Here is an 18,678-nt window from a genome sequence, read left to right as displayed (position 1 = left end):
TATTTATTGTAATGGAAACTATCTTTAATTTGAAAACATACTATTGATTTGCAAACCTGCACAAAAAAAAAAAAAAAAAAGGATCATTCATGGTAAATGATAGTTAACTATCCTTGGTTTTAAGATGGGTGATTCCAAATTCGTGGTAGAACAAGTTCATAACTTAAATATCATTTGTAATGAATTGGCCCAATGGGAAATGGGTATTACAGAGCGCTTCCAAGTTGCTTGCATAATAGACAAGTTGTCTCATTCATGAAAAGATTTTGACCTATTTCTCTAACATAAGACTGGAGACATGACCATGAAAACATTGATCTTTGCATTAGGAAGCAAGAACAACATTTGGAAAATGATTCTATCCCACATTGAGTTTCTGAATTCTAGTTTAAGACAATAATTATAGAAAGCCAAAGAATAAAAAGGATCACATTACATCAGAAGTCCAAATCCAATAAGGGTAAAACTAGCTATGGGCACAATTTGAAACCAAAATCTTATATCAACAAGGATGTTAAGAGACCCATTCATTTTAATTGTCACAAACTAGGTTACTTGGCTAAAAATTGTCATTATAAGAAGATGAATTATCAAGGTAACAAACAATCAACATCGCCTAACCCACAGGCAGGGACGAATATACACAGGGGCCAGGACTCCCCTTTTAATAGAAGAATGTTATAATATAATTTTAAGAAATTCATATAAAAATGCTAGATGCATGGAACAAGGTCTTGGTATAAAGAGTCTCATTAGTCCTTAAAAACTTGAGAGATATGGAGAGAGCAAGAGCGTGTAGGCTGGCTACTACTGAAGCCTCTTTTCAGCGCCATCACTTTATTATTCTTTGTGGGATTCGGTGTTTTATTATTTTAACAGTAAATTAATCATAAACAAAATAAAAAAATTTGCTGATTAAGAATTCAAGTTCTTAATTTTGAAGGTACCATGATAGAATCATAAAAATATTTTTCTTTCGAATTTTCATATTTCTTATAAATGGAGGTTAACTTTCTTAGAGATTATTTAGTAGTGTATATTAGGTAGAGGTGGTAAATAGTGTTAACGGGTTGCATTTGTATCATGTCGTGTTAAAGCATGAATATTATAATATATGGGTCAACAAGAACATGACCTATTAAGTTTAACGTGTCAAAATCTCAAATATTAATATGACCCGTTATTAATTAATAAAAAATGGGTCAATACGACATGACCCATTTCAACTTGTTTTATGTTAATGGGTTGAACTAACTCGTTTCAATCCATTTTATTTTAACCTAATTCACATAATTTCACATTAAAATTAAAATCACAATATCTTCCAAAAATATAAAACTAACTACTAATAAAAAATCATTACTATTATTCATCTGTTAACATCTAATAAAATTAAAATCAATATGACAATCCATTATCCTTCAAAAAGATAAGGCCAACTACAAGTAGAATGAGACAAGATTTATGCAAAAGATGAAACACACAAGTTCACAACGAATAGTTAACTTTAGGAAGAAATATAGAATAAGTTATCTATTAATAAAGACACAACACAACCAAACAATATCACAGAGACACAATCCAGCCAAGTTTCAACCAATATGACAAAGTCTAAACTTAAATCCCAACAATACCAAATACTAAATAAAGACACAATACAACCAACCAATATGACAAAGTCCAAAATTAAGTCCCAACAATACCAAATACCAACAAAAAAATCTCAACAATATCAAATATCAAACATAAGTCCAAACTTACAATAAACAAGACAAACATAAATATATTGTAATAAAATTAAAGTTACAATCCGAATAATAATAAACACAATTAAACTTTTGATTGATTTATAGAAGGAATTGAAGTGTCCTCCTTGGTCTTGTTGATATCCAACTCCATAACATCTTCAATTAGCTCCTCCAACTTCATTTCTTGTGTTTATATTTAAAAAATAGCACATGTAAATAAAATTATTGTATTAAATAGCATTACAGTACATTATTTAAAAAAATAAAAAATAATGTTACATTGCTCGCCGTATAACCAATTTCTTGTGCAAACCAATACTTCAACAATATTTGGTTTTAGTGCACCCCTAAACTGATCGATGATATGCCTACCAACACTGAAGGTTGACTCAGATGCAACTATAGAAGAAGGAACACTCAAAATGTCATGAGTCATACAAGCAAGATCAAGATAACGAAATTTATTTCCTTTTCAAAAGGAAAGAATATCAAGGCGAGCATTTTTATAAAAAAAAGGTGGAGACACTATATCATGCCTAAAATAACAACAATTCTATAAGACTATCAATATAATGCACAATTTATTTATGAGTGATTTGACATATAGCATATACTAAAATAGATACATGGAGAATAATTCAGGACTAGAATAAAAGGAAAAAAAGAAGTCCATGAAAAATAATTCAGGAATAGAATAAGAGATAGAAACTGCATTAAATTCCTTATGTGTAAAAATGAGATACTAGATCAAAGTAGCCTTCTCTTGTTAAGCCTGATATGGACCTTGGAAGTTCTAAACCTTTACCAACGTCACTAAAACAAATCGATTTTAATTCACGATTTTATATAATGGTGGTAGTTCTTAAAACAACTACTACTGCCATCCTCAGAAATTAAAAGGGCTCTCTCAGTCAAGACTATAGATGTTAAATGGGTGCTTCTGAACAAAGAGCAAACTGATTTCAATTAACACTAGGAGGGAACAAATCGAAAAAATAAGAAAAGGGGGTTAAAAGGTGAAGTCGATGGGAATGAAATCAACCTCAAGTTCATATATATAATATATAGTAGGAGAATTATAAACCATCATGGACCTATGCCCAAAATTTGAAATTTGGATATACTATTTATGACCGAAAGAAAAAAAATGACAAATGATTTAGAAGCAACATCACCTTTAACCCCCTTTTTTATTTTTTTCGATTTGGTCCTTGCTGGTCAGTGTCAACATCAACATAAATTAAACATCTATAGAAAAGTTTGCTCTTTGTTCTGAAGCATCCATTCATCTGTTGTCCAATGACTAAACCAAGACACCACTTCTAATTATGTAAGATTGCATACTCAAACCCAAATTAGACTTTAACTAGCTACGTAAAAAATTAACAATGCAATTCGTAAAAGGTCATGCAAGTTCAGACTTCATGCAATTAAAAACTTCATCACATCATAGGCACAAACTCCATTCGTCGAGTATGTGGAGGAAATAAAAAGAAACTTCATCTTAATCTCTCTCTCTCTCTCTCTCTCTCTCTCTCTCTCTCTTAATGGTATAATAAAGTGGAATGAAACACCAAATCAAATCAAAGCAATACCAGAGATCAAGATTCGAGTGCTAGGGTTTGGGACGTTAACTTACCCTGTTGCTGGAGATCTAGAGAGAAGCTGACGGCTGAGCAGCGAGACAGGGTTGAGAAGAAGGGGTAGCCTTTAGCGAGTGAAGAATGAAGATGCATGTGAAGGAGTGAGTCGAGTGACTGAGAGTGTGACATGAGTCTTTAGTCTTAGGGTTTTTTTAGTTTTTAGGTCTGATGGTATAAATTTAATTTTAACTTTCTTAACGGGTCGATAATGGGTCAGGTCAAAACGGGTTAACCCATTATTGACCCGTTAATCAATCGTCTCTTAACGGGTCAACCCGTTTTGATCTAAACCAATTAAGGCTAAACCTAAACCCACTATTATCGTGTCGTATTCGCGTTGGGTTAACGGGTTGTGTCACATATTGCTACTTCTAATATTAGGGTTATAACCAGTCCGGTCCGGTCCGAGGAGGTCACAGATCAAAAATTTCAGTCCACTATTGTTTTGGACCAAACCGATCACCCTTATAGACCAGACCGAATCGTTAGCTATCGATTCGGTCAGTCTAATCGGTTTGATTCGGTCCACATGAGTTAGGAATATTTTTTCATCTTCGTTTTTGGCAAATAAATTAATACAAAAAATTAATTAAATTAGTAAAATTAATATTAAGTGAGGTCTTTAATGTAGATTATGTAATTAACTCATTTACAAAATAATTAATTATATTTATATTTATAATGTTCATAGTTACTAAGTTAGTACTTAATATTATGTTAATTGTATCATGATGTTTAATGCATAATGGCTTATATTAAAATTTCAACATTTTATATATGGTTAATGAATAATTATAATTGATCATAAATACTTCATACTTACATGCAACTTAGGCATCTTACAAAAAATTTACTTAATTACTTCAATTAGGTGTAGATACTAAAGTATGTATCTTTGCATATAATATTATGAATTCATGATTCATATAATATATTAGTTAATTGATAGCATATTAATAATTGCATATTTTATATTTTCAATGGTAAAAGGTAAGATGAAAACTAAATAATTCACTTCTATAACTACTATATAAAATAATATATTATTTATTAAAAATATATGTAATTATGATTCAGTCAGTTCGGTCTGGTTTGGGGTGAAAAAACTCCACCCTAGAACTGGATCAATTCATGAAAATTTCCATCTATTAGGACCAAAACCTTCCAAACCCCATTTTAGTTCAATTCAATCTCGTTGGATTTTTTGGTTTGAATCGAAAAGTTAACACCCATAGTCTATATTGAGAAGGAAAATGTTGAAAGACTTAGCACAGATGCCATAATTGATAAATTTTATTTAATGAAATAGCGACGAGTCAATATGGAGTTATGTCAGATTTTACATATGCCTTGGTCCCCCTAAATTAAATTTCTAGCTTCATCTCTGTCCATAGGTTTATAAGTCCCAATGTTTATCTAGCTTGTAGTGCTCTTGATTAGATAGTAGACATGGAAGCCAAGTACATGTCACTTTTAACCGCAATATTTTTTTTTACTTATCAAGATATAAATAATATGAAAGTGACGATGGGTAACTCCACCTCTGCACAAGTACTTGGAGTAGGAAAGGTTGGGCTCAAACTAACGTTTGAAAATATCATTCATGAAGAGAAGTGTTTTACCTGACAGAGGCCAGAGGAGAAAACTAATTAATATATCTTTACATAGTGGGGCAAACTACACATTTTTATTTCAATCTAATAAAGTTAATGTGACTAAATATGGATAATTTATAGGAAAAGATTAGTGAGTGATAGTTTGTTTGTAATAAGTATTCTGAATAATGTAATAAACCCCTAGGGGTTGGCTCAATTAGTAAAGGTCTTGGTCTTGGTAGTATGCTCCCTTCAGGTTCAAGATTTGAATCCTCTTGAGTGCAAACAATTTTTAGGGGTCATTAGACTATGGAAAACTTCATCTTGAATTACTTGATGTGCACTTGCAAAAATCTCTTTGTCGAGAGCTTGTGCGCCCCTAAAATTAGTCAAGACTTTGCTCTCAGACATCCGATACCAATAAAAAAAATAATGTAGTATATCAATTTAGTTCTAATAATAAATTTGTATTTTCTACATGTTCATCTTTAATATGACATGCTAGATTAAGCAATGTTAGTTATCTTAATATTAAAAGAATGATGAATGTAAAGATATTCATAAGTTTTTAGTTGATTTGGATGAAAAATGTTAGATATGTGTTCAATCAAAACATCTTAGTAAAGCATTTAAAGATATTGTAAGAAATTCGTCACTACTTGAATTAATTCATAGTGAAGGTTGCTATTTAAATAGTGTCTCTTCTATAAGTGGTAATAAATACTTCATTACTCTTATAGATGATATATCCAAATTCTATTATGTTTACTTTATAAAAACAAAATATGAACCTTTTAATAAACTTCCCATCTATTAAACTGAAATTGAAAATCAATTGGAGAGAAAGATTAAGATTATCATGTTTGATAGAGGAAGTGAGTACTCTTCTAATCAATTAGGTCAATATTGTGAGAAAAATAGTATTATACATGAGGAAATATGCCCCTTCATATTCTACTTGATCTAATGGTATTGCTGAGAGGAGTAAAATTTTAGTAGATACAGTCAAATGCATGCTCTATAATTTTATTCAAGGGATTTGAGAAGACCTTGTATGACCTTTAAATGGGTAGAATGCCTAACATTAATTTCTTTAAAGTTTTGGGTGGTCTTGCCAAGGTTAATATTCAAAAAATTAAGAAAATGAAATTAGGTCCCAACACAGTAGATGCGGCAATATTCATTGGGTATGCTAGACATAAGGTAGAGTAACTTAAGAATTTATTGTTAGAAATTCCACTAGTTAATAACTCAATGCTTGTTAATTTTGTTGTTTGTAACAATCAGATTGTGATAAGTTTTGTAATAATAAACACTATTCATAAAAGAAGAGATTTGAATATCAAGCGTTCTACTATTAGATACCCAATAAAGAATTCATATTTGAATTTAGAATATGTAAAATCAAAAGATAACCTTGCAAATCCTTTAGCGAATGGATTGGTAAATCAAAGGTTATACGTAAATCAAGGAGATGAGACTGAAGCTCATTAATTAGAACACCAGCAGCGGAAACCCAACCTTCCTTATTAGAGATCCCAAGAAGAAGGTGCAATGGAAGAATAAATTATTTGAGTGACTGGATAACATTATACAATATTACTTGGTCCATCCCTAGGGTGAAATTGAATTGCATGTACCCTATGAGGACTCGCCTGTGAGTGTGAGTGTGGGGCCGTAGTCTATAATAATTGGATTATTCACTAGAATGAATTAAAGATACAATATATGACCTTTATGCACCATCTTGATAAGAACCTGATATATGTCGTACAATGTGACTTATGTAAAGAATCCTGACTAAAAAGATTATAGTTCAAGATGTGGTTTGCCATGGATCCTTTAGATGAAAACATATTAACACTACGTTCAAAACTGCTAACTACCTCTATTGATGCATAGTATTAAGCCCAAACTTTATTTTATTTTTTCTGTTGATGCACAACATCTTAGAGTTATATTGGTTGAACCCAATGGTTCAATGGTTGGACGTCCCTAGGACGTGTGTTGGTCCCTAGCTCAAGTCTCCTGTTTTCCTATTAGCTTGGGATAAAAGCCTTTAACTGCCGGCCTAGTTCGAGCGATTGTATGTGTTACGAATTGAAAATTTATAATTTTTTCATAAGTGTCACTTCATTAAAAAATTTTTTTTTTCTCAGAAGTGGCCCCTACCCTAAATTTATTAAAGAATACTCCCTTATGGTGGAAAAAAACCTCATAACAAATCTCAAGCACCTAAGTTTACTTAGGAGTGGTTTGGATTCAGAGATGATTTGTGAATAGTAAAATAATGTTAAATTCTTTATTATATTTTATATAAAAATTTAAAAAAAATATTTTGAAATTTGAAAAAATTGAATTGTTTATTATATTTTATGTAGGAATTTAAGAAAATTGTAATGATGAGATGAAATGAGTTGAAGTAGGTTGAGATGAGTTACGAATACAAACGAGACCTAATTAAACAATAACGCCCAAAACCAAGGTGTTATACAACCAAACAGAAACAGATGCTAAAATAAATAGACCAAGCTCTCAAAAAAAATCTCAAAAAGACCTCTAAACAAATAAAGCTCATTCCTCTCTAATATAAGGCATACCCAAACTATCCATACGAATCAAACCTCACAAACGGCTTTGTAAAACTTCCGAACCATCAAACTCTAAGGCTTCGTTTGGTTCTTCAAATACTCTTAATTCATCTCAACTCATCATTACAATTTTTTCAAATTTCAACACAAAATATAATAAACAATTTAACTTTTTCAAATCCCAAAATAATAATAATATTAAAAAATAATATTCTAACAATATTTTATCATCTCAACTCAACTCAACTCAACTCAACTCACTTCAACATCCAAACACAACCTAAATTAATTCCATGAGAACCTTCTTTCGCCAAAAAAATCCGCTACCATATTTACTTATAAATAAGGAACCTCATGTGAGGAGTTGTACCCTTTGGTGCATTAGAAACATTTTAAATGTGTTATCTGTGAATTGAAAAGTCACAAGATAGGAACCTTAATTGCTAGGCTATCAAATGTTGATTAGAAACCTTTTATATGTGTTACCTGTGAAAATGTATCATGAAGTGAGAAGTTTGTAACTTTTCACAAGTGTCACTCAATTGTTTATAAATAAGGGACCATGTGCACTAAAAAGGAGATACAAATGAAGGATCACATGCATCGAAAACGAGATACAAATAAGGAACCCCATGCATCGAAAATGAGATTAAACATTGAATTCTCTAAGGGTTTCTTTCTAAACTTTGTTGTCCTATTTTTATTTGAGTTTAGATTATTTCTTCCATGCATTGCATCGCAAGGTATCATCCTCATTGCTAAGTCCTTGTTCGATGACGAATCGAACCTCAACAAGGCACAACATTTCTATATACGTCCTCGTACGTACTAAGGCATGCATGCTCCTTGGCACGGCATTCAGATTTCTGTCCCCATCCGAGGACAAGCTCTCTCCCAACTTCATTAATTGCTGCTCATCAACCAAACCCAGGAAGAAAACACTTTATCCTAAGACTATATAACTGTGTTTATTAATAAATAGTTCTTGTCACGCTCATGATCATGCGGACTTCACAAATCATGAGGCTCCCTTGCTAGCTACATTTTTCCAAAGAGCAGCAGATCTGAACCGTTCAATCTCCTCGTACAAGAATCAAAATTTTTCCAACCAAAGTAACAGAAAGCAAAATATTCAAACAAAATGCCCAGCAAGAAATTTCACTTTTTTAAGAAAACAACACAGACAAAAAAAAAGGAAGAAAGAAAATTCCAGACATGTAAAAAGAGAAAACCCGGGTTAACCCAAGAGTGACCCTATCGGGTCCTGTCTAGCTACATATTCAACCCGGTCCTCTCAGAATCTCAGGCCCCCGGAGCCGCATCCTTGGCATACCCACCGTACTGGCTAGCATAGTCCTTGACATGACTGGCCGTGTCATAGATCCGGCTCCTCGCGTAGTCGAACCTGTCCGAACCGGGTGGGTTCAACCCACGGAAGTATCGGTACATCCACGACAAGGCGGCGACGACGGCCACGCCGAAGCCGCACAGGGACAAGAACCCGGCGATGCAGAAGAAGAGGACGGTGCCGATGGGGAGCCATATGGGGCTGGAGATAAGGATCAGCGGGGCAAAGAAGATGAAACCGAGGGCAGTGACGGTGACGGTGAGACCAGTGAAGATGAGCAAGACGGAGCCGGAGATGAGAAGGGTCAAGAATCCGATGAGCTGGGTGGAGTTTGGCGCATGGTCTTGGAGTTTTCGAAGGAATGTGGAGTTGGGTATTGGGGCTCCTCCCTGGGTTTGGGCTGAGCTGGGCTGACGATCGGCCATGGTTAATTTTGAGAACTGGAGCTGAATCAAGGTGTCTCTTTTAGAGAGAGCAGAGAGATGGAGGTGGTAAAGAAGGGAAGGGGAGGGGGAGGGGAGGGAAGACAGGTGTGTGGAGGGTTCTGTGTGAGTAGACATGCGCGGGCACACGTGGAGAGGAATGGGATTCTGTTGGGACTGGGTAGGACCGACCTTTTCTTTTGCCGTTTTCTAAGATCAAAGGTGGAAACTTTAATCCGTATCTCATGTCCCCTAATTTCGATTTGTTGAAGTTTGAATATCTAAATTTTGACATCTATTTTGTAACGAGTAATATTTTTTTTTATATAAATTATAGATTTACGTTTTTTTTTTAAATAGAATATGCAAGATTTATATATTTTAAAATTATAAATATCATTTCTCTTTTGTAATTTACCCTAGTTTAATTGTTGACAAAAAAGATTGAAATGATATTTATGCTTAATTTAAATAATGAGATAAATGAGATGATCTGTAAATAGTAATGAAATAGTTTGAGTTGAACTGTCTTATGAGGTTTTGGGAAATGAATGAAAAAAAATTAAATAAAAATATTATAAAATTAAAATATTGTTAGAATATAATTTTTTAATATAATTTTTATTTTTAAATTTGAAAACAAATTGAATTATTTTTTATATTTTATTTAAAAGTTTAAAAAAGTCGTAATGATTATATAATAATTAGATAAAAAAATTAAAGATTTTAAATTAAAAAGTGTTTATAATTATAGTTTTTATGGTTTTATTTAATGAGAAGTTTTATATACTATACTCATATCGTATTATGATGAGGTGATATTGTCTATTAATTTTTTATTTATAAAAATTAAGAATTATTCAAGAGGATAAGAGTATCATATATTTATATAGGGAGATAAAAGTAAAGTAAAAGATTACCCTTAATTTAATTGCTATCTCACGTCTATGAATTTGATTGTTTAGATTTGTTTACTAAAAGTTGATTGGAAATTAAAAATGGGCAAATATATAATTTACAAACGGAAGCATTTATCTCAAACAGTAAATTTTAGATCTTTCCTGAATTATTTTTCGATTTCCTTTGCTCCAAATAATTCCTTCCCAATGGTGGAGCGCACTATGAGAGTAAGATCCATATAATACAACGTCTGAATTAAGAATATAATATAAATAATTAAATCTATTTTTTATTATTAATTTAAAATTTTAAGATAAGTGATATTTTCACATAATATCAAAGTAAAAATTCTAAATTCGAATCTTGACTTTATATTTTATTCTATTTAATTAAATATTTCACGTATCACGCTCACACGTGAATGTAAGTATTAAGAATATAATACAATTAATCAAATATACATCTTTCAACCAGTTTATATTTTTGAAACAAATTGTTATTTCACAGAGCTCATTACAAAAGGAGGTAAAAACCATATAAGAAAGGATAGATCATAGGGGACATGCCAACATAGATCTCATATTTAGCGTCTAAAAACATACCACTGACATGAATGATAAGGGGAAGATGAATTTTATGCATCAGCTATTATTCACTTTCATACTTCATACTTATAGTTTTTTTTGTTCATAAGGTGTGGAGGTAATTTTTATAGGGTGTAAAAAGTAGGATAATAAATAGTAACTGATGATAAGAATTTTTCTAAAGAAAATGATAACTCGTAATTGGGTTTATCAAGCCCCAATATGAATAACTTGGCATTCGTCAAGCCTTCAAGTGCCTTGAGAAGGGGAGGGGGAATGCCTACATGGATGTCCCTCCTTAGGGCATTAGTATTGATCTATACATATGCATTTACAAAGTCATATTTGCATAATATGATCTTAAAATCTTTCACATTGGCTTATGCATATCTAAATATTTAGCTACTTATGAACAGTGCTTATCCAAATTTGGATAACCACTATTCATCCTATAAATTATATTTTAATAATTATTTCTCTCTCCCCTAACTCTCTCTTTTACAATCCTTTCATTTTCTCTCTCCTTCAACAACACAACAAACCTTCACTTGCACATTCATTTTATTATTATAATATAATATATATTTTTTTCATTTTATTATATTTTTAATATAATATATAAAAAAAATTATATTTTTTATTATTGCATTTGTATTATTAATGTCAAATGTATGTAGTGGATGCTAATTGTAAAATATATATAAAAAATTGATTTTAGCAAAAAATTAATAATAATAAAATAATATTTTATTATTATTTTGTCTCAAATATACATAAGTCAATGTGGAAATTTTGCTTGAATGACAAAGTGGACATACAAAAGAGGTGATTTTGCATATGCATATGCATAAACCAATGTTAATGCTCTAATTACACTACATGTACCCAACTTTAAAAATACGAAAGGTGCAAAAATTCTATTATATGAATCTGTGAAATTCAATTGAACATAAAAAGTTTAAGCTTAGTAAATCCTTGCAGAAAGATGTAAGAAATAACCAAGCAACATGAAGACAGAGAGGAGAGCAGCTACAAGTTGCAGCAGATGGGTCTTAACCCGGTTATCACTAGGAAGATTCTCACTTTGAACATTCTTGAATGCAGCAGCTCGTCTCCATGAGCAATTTCAGTCCTGTTTCCTTCATGTGTATTGATGCTATTCTTAATGCATTCCCCAGCTGGACTGCTTGAATGGTCATCCATCATAGTTGCTAATGTTGCAGATGAAGATTCATGTTTCTCACCCTCAAATCTACTCCTCAAAACATAGTTTTTCTTTCCATCCGACATCTCTTCATTTGACTTTGGCATGTCTAGATATGTTGAATACTCCATTGATTTAACAGAATCATTAAACGAAACTGGCCTTATGCGCTGAAAAGTCAGTGTTTCCTCAGATTTGTTGGAGTCTTGCAGTTCTTGTTTCTTGGATAAGGTGATGACTGAACCGTCACCTGTTTTCCTTAGCATTGGTTGCTTTGATGGAACCATTGACATGAAAAATCTGTGAATTAGGCCACTCCTGCTCAAAGAATCCCCTCTAGAGGGCCGATCATCCTTGCTTCTCCCCCACCTCTTCATGCTCAAAATTACACCAAGTCTCTTAGCAGTGCTTCTTTGGCTACTTGATGAGCTATCATATGTAGTACTGCTGTAAATTTCGTCACTCTCAGCAGAGGTGTCGGAGGAAATGCTGTCAAATCTGGGATCTGACATTAATGACTTAGTTTTCTCATGAGATTTTTGGCTTGAAGCCTTGCTCGAATCACATTTCGAGGTCTCAATTGATTGGTTTTGATGATTTTGGATTTCAAACCTTAAGCATGTGTGGATCCAGCGTTGGTACACAAGTTCTTCGACCATGTTGAATCTGTTCTTCTGCAATCTTTCAACTTGATCCTGAAGTTCTTCATTGGCATGTTTTAAACTACTTAATTCCTCTTTGGCCTTGGCCATCATTTTATCCTGCAACATAAAAGCATTTAGTATTTCTATGGAGATTTCCCAAAGCTTGAGCGATTTCAAATCTTCTGGGATGAATGGCTTTATAGGAATCCATATTATGGTGGGGAGCAATGTTTGGCTTGAAATCAAGCATAATTCACTGTATTCATTTGTTCTATAATTTGAGTCGAGATAGAGGTTAAGCAGCACCTTTCATTATGAAAAACATACAAAGAATATATAATTCTAATAATTTATTGAAATTCAGATAATTTAAGTGGCACTAAAAAACTTACAAACTTAAACATTGATGCATTGAGTTGTATTCATCGTTCTTTTAAATAATTATCTCTTCATCATTCCCTGCTGTAGTATTAAATGATTAGAAAATTATTTGCTATTTTTTACTTACTAAGAAATTAAGTTTTTTTTATACCTCTGTCATGTTGGAAAGAGCTGCGATTCTGGCTTTAGCAACAATCAACTTAATTGCCAATTCCCTCTTTTCTAACTCAAGCTCTTTGTTCATCCTCTTTATTTCTGCAACTTCCAGCCCAACATTTTCAACAGCTTCGAGCTTTTTCTCGACCATGGTATCTCTAAACGAGATATCATCATTCTTAAAGTTGGAAACTTGTTCTTGGAGCACCATCAATCGCCCCATTACCTGGCTTCCTTTGGCTTCTATCTTCTCTTGCATTCCCTTTAACATCTTCTTTGCCATTTCAAGTTGCTTCTCTGCTATGAAACCCTCTTTGATTTGTTCATGAAGCTTCTTTCTCTCAACCTGCAATGATTTAATGGTGATCTTAAGCATGTCAATCTCCGTGGTTTTGTCCTCTAATTGCCTTCGCAAATGCTCAATGGATAATTGCTGTTCTTTCAGACCATACAATTCAAGCTGTTTCCCTTCAATGGTCACTTTCCTCTGCTCCATTTCCTTCACCAAACTCTGTACAAGCCCCATCTCAGTCACATTGCTCAAATCCTTGTCATGTATCAAAAACTCAAATTCTTCAGACCCTTTTTTCCCAGCTAAACTTGGTTTCAAGTTTTGTTGCCCTCTAATTTTGGTCATTGTATTCTCTTCCTCTTCTTCATCCTGCAATATGTAAAAACTGTAAATTTCTAAAAATTCTTTGTGAACTTTTAACATATTACGCGCGCGCGCGCATGCATGTTTGAGAGAGAGAGAGAGTACAAAAAGCATCGGGTTTTTGAGATTTTCTTCCTCCTTCTCTTGGATCTGTTGCTGCTGGAGATCTGATTCATGGGTTTCTGGGTTCATGAAAGCACCACCAAAATGAGGCACTATTTGTGAAACTGATATTAATAGTACAAAAGCACAAGTAAAACTGTAAAAGCGATTTTCACAGTTGACAAACAGAACTTTAGAAGCACCTGACAGTCTAATTACAGTGTTCTGCTTCCAGGAAGATCCTACGTTTCTCTGTGAAAATGAAAAGGCAGCAACTGAAGCTACAACAAGGCAGCTTACTCTGATTATCATGTAGTAGTTGTTCAGTACAGGTCAGAACAGCTTAGTTCCCCAACTGGGAAATGTCCCAAGAAAAATTCATTACTTTCCTTCTGTGTTTTCACCATCACAATCTTCTTATCAATGTATGTATCGCACAGTTCAGTAGCTCATCACCAAGTAGTGGCTGTTCTTTTATCCGGACAGTGATATTTAATTGCCATTGGAAGAACATGATAGAAAATCCGCACCATAACGACCTTTCACAATGAAAGCAGACAAAGAAGAAAGTTCAGGGACATTTGTATAAAGCCAAAGGACTTGAAAGGGACTTTGTATTTTATATTGCATTTTGGATGCAAAATAGTATGATAATTTTGTTACGAGAAATGTTAAAAAATAACTCATAAATTGACATATTTTGATGTGGTGCGTTAAATTATAAAGTGATTTTTGTTATAAAATAGATCTAACATATAATCATATAAAATCTTATCAGATTGTGAGTTTATTTTTATGATATTTTTTTGTGTTTGTAGTATTTCTTTTTTCTTATTAGATCAAATAAGTCGGTGTATAAAAAATATCATTTATTGTGAAATCTATTATAGTTATATAAAAGTTAAAATAATAATTATTTTCTTATATCAGTTAATATGAAAAACTTCCACATTAATAACATGTCGGTGGCATTGATTTGTAAATAGATTTTTTTATTTATTTATTATAATTTAAGAACAATGTGATGATTATATTTGTATGTCAAATATCCATGCTGGGGAAGGGGTTTGATTAGCAAGTGGACGCCATTACAAGCAAGATAAATCCAAATTCCATAGGGAAGGAATGTATCTCAATCACATTAATGTTGGTGGCCCATGAGACTGATTTTTAAGATATTTTAAGTCAATGATCATACAAACGTGTGTGATATTTATATATTCATGAAAAATAAAGAATGTAATATGATATTGTATTCTCTTGTTTTTTTAATCTCTAGAGAAATGATATTTGCAGTCGTGGAGTGTGCATGCAAGTACTACAATTTTTTTTAAAAAAAAAAAAGTAAATACATGACCCACAGGAAAAAGCTAATTTTAAAATAATGAAGCTCACTCTTTTTCAAAACGATTGCGAGGCGCTTACACACTCCACGACTATATGTAGCATTACTCGATAGTATGATATTGAAAAAGAAACAAATTTGTTAGATACTATAGATTTTGTTAATAAGTATTTTATTTTTATAAGTTTTAATGACTATAATTTTATGGAAAAATGTTAGATACAATAATATTTTGCAAATTACAGTTTGAATATTTGAATTTCACAACTCAATACATATATGCCAATAATCATACTCCTTAGTATCTGAGGGAAAAAAAAAATCATACTCCTTGGAAGTAGAAGTTGTGGATGGGCTGTAACAATCCTGTAAATTAGGACTTTCTTGGTAAAGTTTATTTTTACTTGTTGTTCTTCATTGAATTATTTAGAAGATTCTTTGTGATTTGATGGAATCATTACCAAATAAAATGAAATATGGTAGAAGAGCGGTGCTACTCTGCCGCTCAGAGTGCACTGCTCCATGTTACCACTAGTTCAAACTGTTCTGTTTATTTTCCTTCAATTTTTTTATTTATATTTTTTTTATCATTTTAAAACATTTTTAAAAAATATAAAAAAATATCAATACACTTATAGTCACTTTCTTAACTATTAAGTAAAGAAAAAAATAAAACAAAATTAAAATACATAAGGTGTCAAAATGAGGAGACAAATGAAGTGGGCAAAGTAGCATTTTTATTTCTATAAATGCCAAAGGTACAACCCATGAATAAGGTTCACATCCCGAAGCCCTTCCTCCCATATGCTCACTGTCCCAAAGCCCTTGAACATTGTCGGGACGGATCGAGGATCCCTCCCTCCCTCAGCTGCTCACCGTTAACTGCAAGGCCAACCAACTATTATTTTCAATTTCCTCTTTGGTTTTTTTTTTTTAATTGAGAAAGGTTAGCAGCTAGCTGGTCAGGTGACTTTCGTTATTTTACACCTATCAATAATCACAAGACACATAGGGATTCTAACAAAAATAAGAATAGAATTGCATGTAGTGAATCTACATTAATTTCATGATCTCCTCCCCTTACCTGATCACTGTTCTCCCTCTCTCTCCTCCTCCCCCCACCCCTCGTTGAGTAGGCTCAAGCCTTTCTCTCCCTACTCTATCTCTCTCTCATTCGAACGTTTGCATCGAAGCACCCATTTCTCACTCAGTTGCTCTCCCCTTAAAAAAAAGTTAGATCCATAATGATCTGTGCTTTCTCATGTTATGGTTTTGGTGAGATCTTTATGGCCATGGCTTTGGATACTTATATCAGCATAGATATTGTTGAGGCCATTTTCTTAATTCTCTTGTGGGTGCTATGCCCCTTGAGGTTTGTTGTTCACGTTACGGTGTTTTACTTATTTTTACAAACAACCATTTCTGAGTTACAATTTTAATAGGGAGTGAGAGAGAGAGAGAGGAAAAAGGGAGAGGAGAGAGGAGAGCTCGAGGAGAAGGAAAATTCGAATAAAACTTTGGGTAGCGCTCCCAGCCGATCGGGTAGGTTATTTGCTTTTACACCAGCCAATCAGCAGCTACCACATAGGGGTCTCAGGAAAATCCTATTTACACCTGCATACAAGTTATTTCTCTCCCTCTCCCTTCCCCCCACCCACGTCCTAGTTTCTTTCTCCCGTCTCTCTTTCTATCTCTCTCTCTCTCTCTCTCTTGAACTTTTTCTCCAAACCTCTCTGCATTTTTACTTGTAAGCATTAACTTATCGTGAAGAACTGTTTTGTGGTTAAGAAACCAGAATAAGCAGAGGTTTTAGTAAAATAGATGGGTTCATTCAGTTCTATATTTAGCCTTTCTAATGTCAAAACCAGTTTTATTGTTAAAAAAATTCTTTTCTTTCCTTTTTTTTCAACCAATTTGCCATTGGAATCTATTGTATCAGACGCCACATCTCTCTTTGGGAAAATGATATTCTTCCATAATATAGGACCAGATCTTTGCGTGGATCCAATTTGATCATGCTGTATGACAGTTCATTAACTGAATCACCAGTAAATTAAAAAGAGAAAGGAACATGTTTGTGTTCGTCATCTCATTAATCGGTACATACGAAATTGCAATGAAGAAAGAAGCCTGCATGACAAATTCTTGCTGGTGGAGGCAAGGTCACCTTGGGCAGAGATGGGAAAATCAAACTAGAAAACCCAGAAAACCAGAAAACCTACGACAATGAGAAAATCAAACGATTGCCAAACCATAAATTGCTAACTCATAAATCAAACCCACAACTGTTAACCCATAAATCAAACCCTAAAATCTAAAAGAAAATGGCATGTGAAAAAATTGAAAATTTACCCACGACAGTGAGAAGATCTTCACTGCAATCGGTGCTGCGTGCAAGGGAGATGGTGGGAAGGGAAAAGACGCTGCAATCGGTGAAGTTAGAGGCATAAGGATTGTAATGCCCCATCCCCGTGGGTCCGGAGAGTTAGATCTTGTCACCTAAAATCATCTCCAATAACACATTTAAAATAACACAAGGTCTCCATAAAATATTAACTTATTCATTCAACACAAATATCCATATTCCTCCATAAGGTCACAAAAGAAGTACCTCAATAACATACATAAAATTTCCACAAAAACTTAGAAATCTCCATGACTCAAAATACCAAAGCAATATAAAATATCAACACTACCAAAAAGACTCTCCAAATAGTCCTTGTACCCTAAGGCACTAATCTTCTACGATCATCAAAACTTGCTAGTACTCCATATTCCTGACTTCCAGCTGATGCATCAAAATTATCTGAAAAATAATTGTAGAGATAAATGGTGAGTTATTATTAGCTCAGTAAGCAGAAAACATATATTAGTATATAAACATGAACATTTACTGAGTTCAGAACGTAAAACAAAATATTTTTATTTTAGGAATAGAGAATCAGAACATGTTATCAAAAATACTAGAGCGAAAGTTCAGAAATATTCTTATTCAAAATTTCCTTTGGCATAGCATAACTGAAACATCATATCAGAATAAAATTTCATGTTTAACCCCTGTGGTAGGGTTGTGCAAACCTCGGTGGCCAACTGAGCTGAAACAGAATGTGAATCTTCCCCTTATTATTCTCGGAGTCCCGAGTGTGCACACAGGAAATACTAAGCAGAAAACTACTTTGTTTCCAAAGTGAGTGCACCATAACAGAAAAGTTGGTACCAACCCGAACAGAGGCCACAGTTTTACACCCGTGGTAAGGTCAAAACGAAACAGAAACAGAAATAGAAGTTTCAGAAATCATATCACATCATATCCGAATACAGAACATTTTCATAACATAACATATTTTCCAAAATCGATCT

General features: G+C 33.1%; 2 protein-coding genes across 2 annotated transcripts; both read right to left on the bottom strand.

Annotated features, from left to right (window-relative positions):
* Positions 1 to 8,665: 8,665 nt before the first annotated feature.
* LOC109010520 (oleosin-like) lies at positions 8,666 to 9,470 on the bottom strand. The gene has a single exon (XM_018991380.2). It carries the CDS (start codon positions 9,348 to 9,350, stop codon positions 8,880 to 8,882), a length of 471 nt encoding a protein of 156 aa, XP_018846925.1. The 5' UTR covers positions 9,351 to 9,470; the 3' UTR covers positions 8,666 to 8,879.
* Positions 9,471 to 11,727: 2,257 nt separating this feature from the next.
* LOC109010519 (protein CHUP1, chloroplastic-like) lies at positions 11,728 to 14,462 on the bottom strand. Its single transcript, XM_018991379.2, has 4 exons — positions 14,177 to 14,462; positions 13,977 to 14,053; positions 13,212 to 13,877; positions 11,728 to 12,796 (listed from the first exon to the last, which is right to left on the bottom strand). Exons 1-4 carry the CDS (start codon positions 14,283 to 14,285, stop codon positions 11,861 to 11,863), a joined length of 1,788 nt encoding a protein of 595 aa, XP_018846924.1. The 5' UTR covers positions 14,286 to 14,462; the 3' UTR covers positions 11,728 to 11,860.
* Positions 14,463 to 18,678: the final 4,216 nt, after the last annotated feature.

The sequence above is a fragment of the Juglans regia genome, chromosome 6 (genome assembly GCF_001411555.2).
Source record: "Juglans regia cultivar Chandler chromosome 6, Walnut 2.0, whole genome shotgun sequence".
Classification (NCBI taxonomy): Eukaryota; Viridiplantae; Streptophyta; class Magnoliopsida; order Fagales; family Juglandaceae; genus Juglans; species Juglans regia.
This window is presented reverse-complemented; position numbering and strand designations above follow the sequence as displayed.

Bases quoted from the DNA above. Each gene is read 5' to 3' on its own strand.
- LOC109010520 (XM_018991380.2), bottom strand. From the start codon at position 9,350: ATGGCCGATCGTCAGCCCAGCTCAGCCCAAACCCAGGGAGGAGCCCCA.
- LOC109010519 (XM_018991379.2), bottom strand. From the start codon at position 14,285: ATGATAATCAGAGTAAGCTGCCTTGTTGTAGCTTCAGTTGCTGCCTTT. The intron at 14,054-14,176 runs GTGCTTCTAAAG...TCATGAACCCAG, and splicing joins CACTGTAATTAGACTGTCAG to AAACCCATGAATCAGATCTC. The intron at 12,797-13,211 runs GTATAAAAAAAA...TTTATGTTGCAG, and splicing joins CTCTTTCCAACATGACAGAG to GATAAAATGATGGCCAAGGC.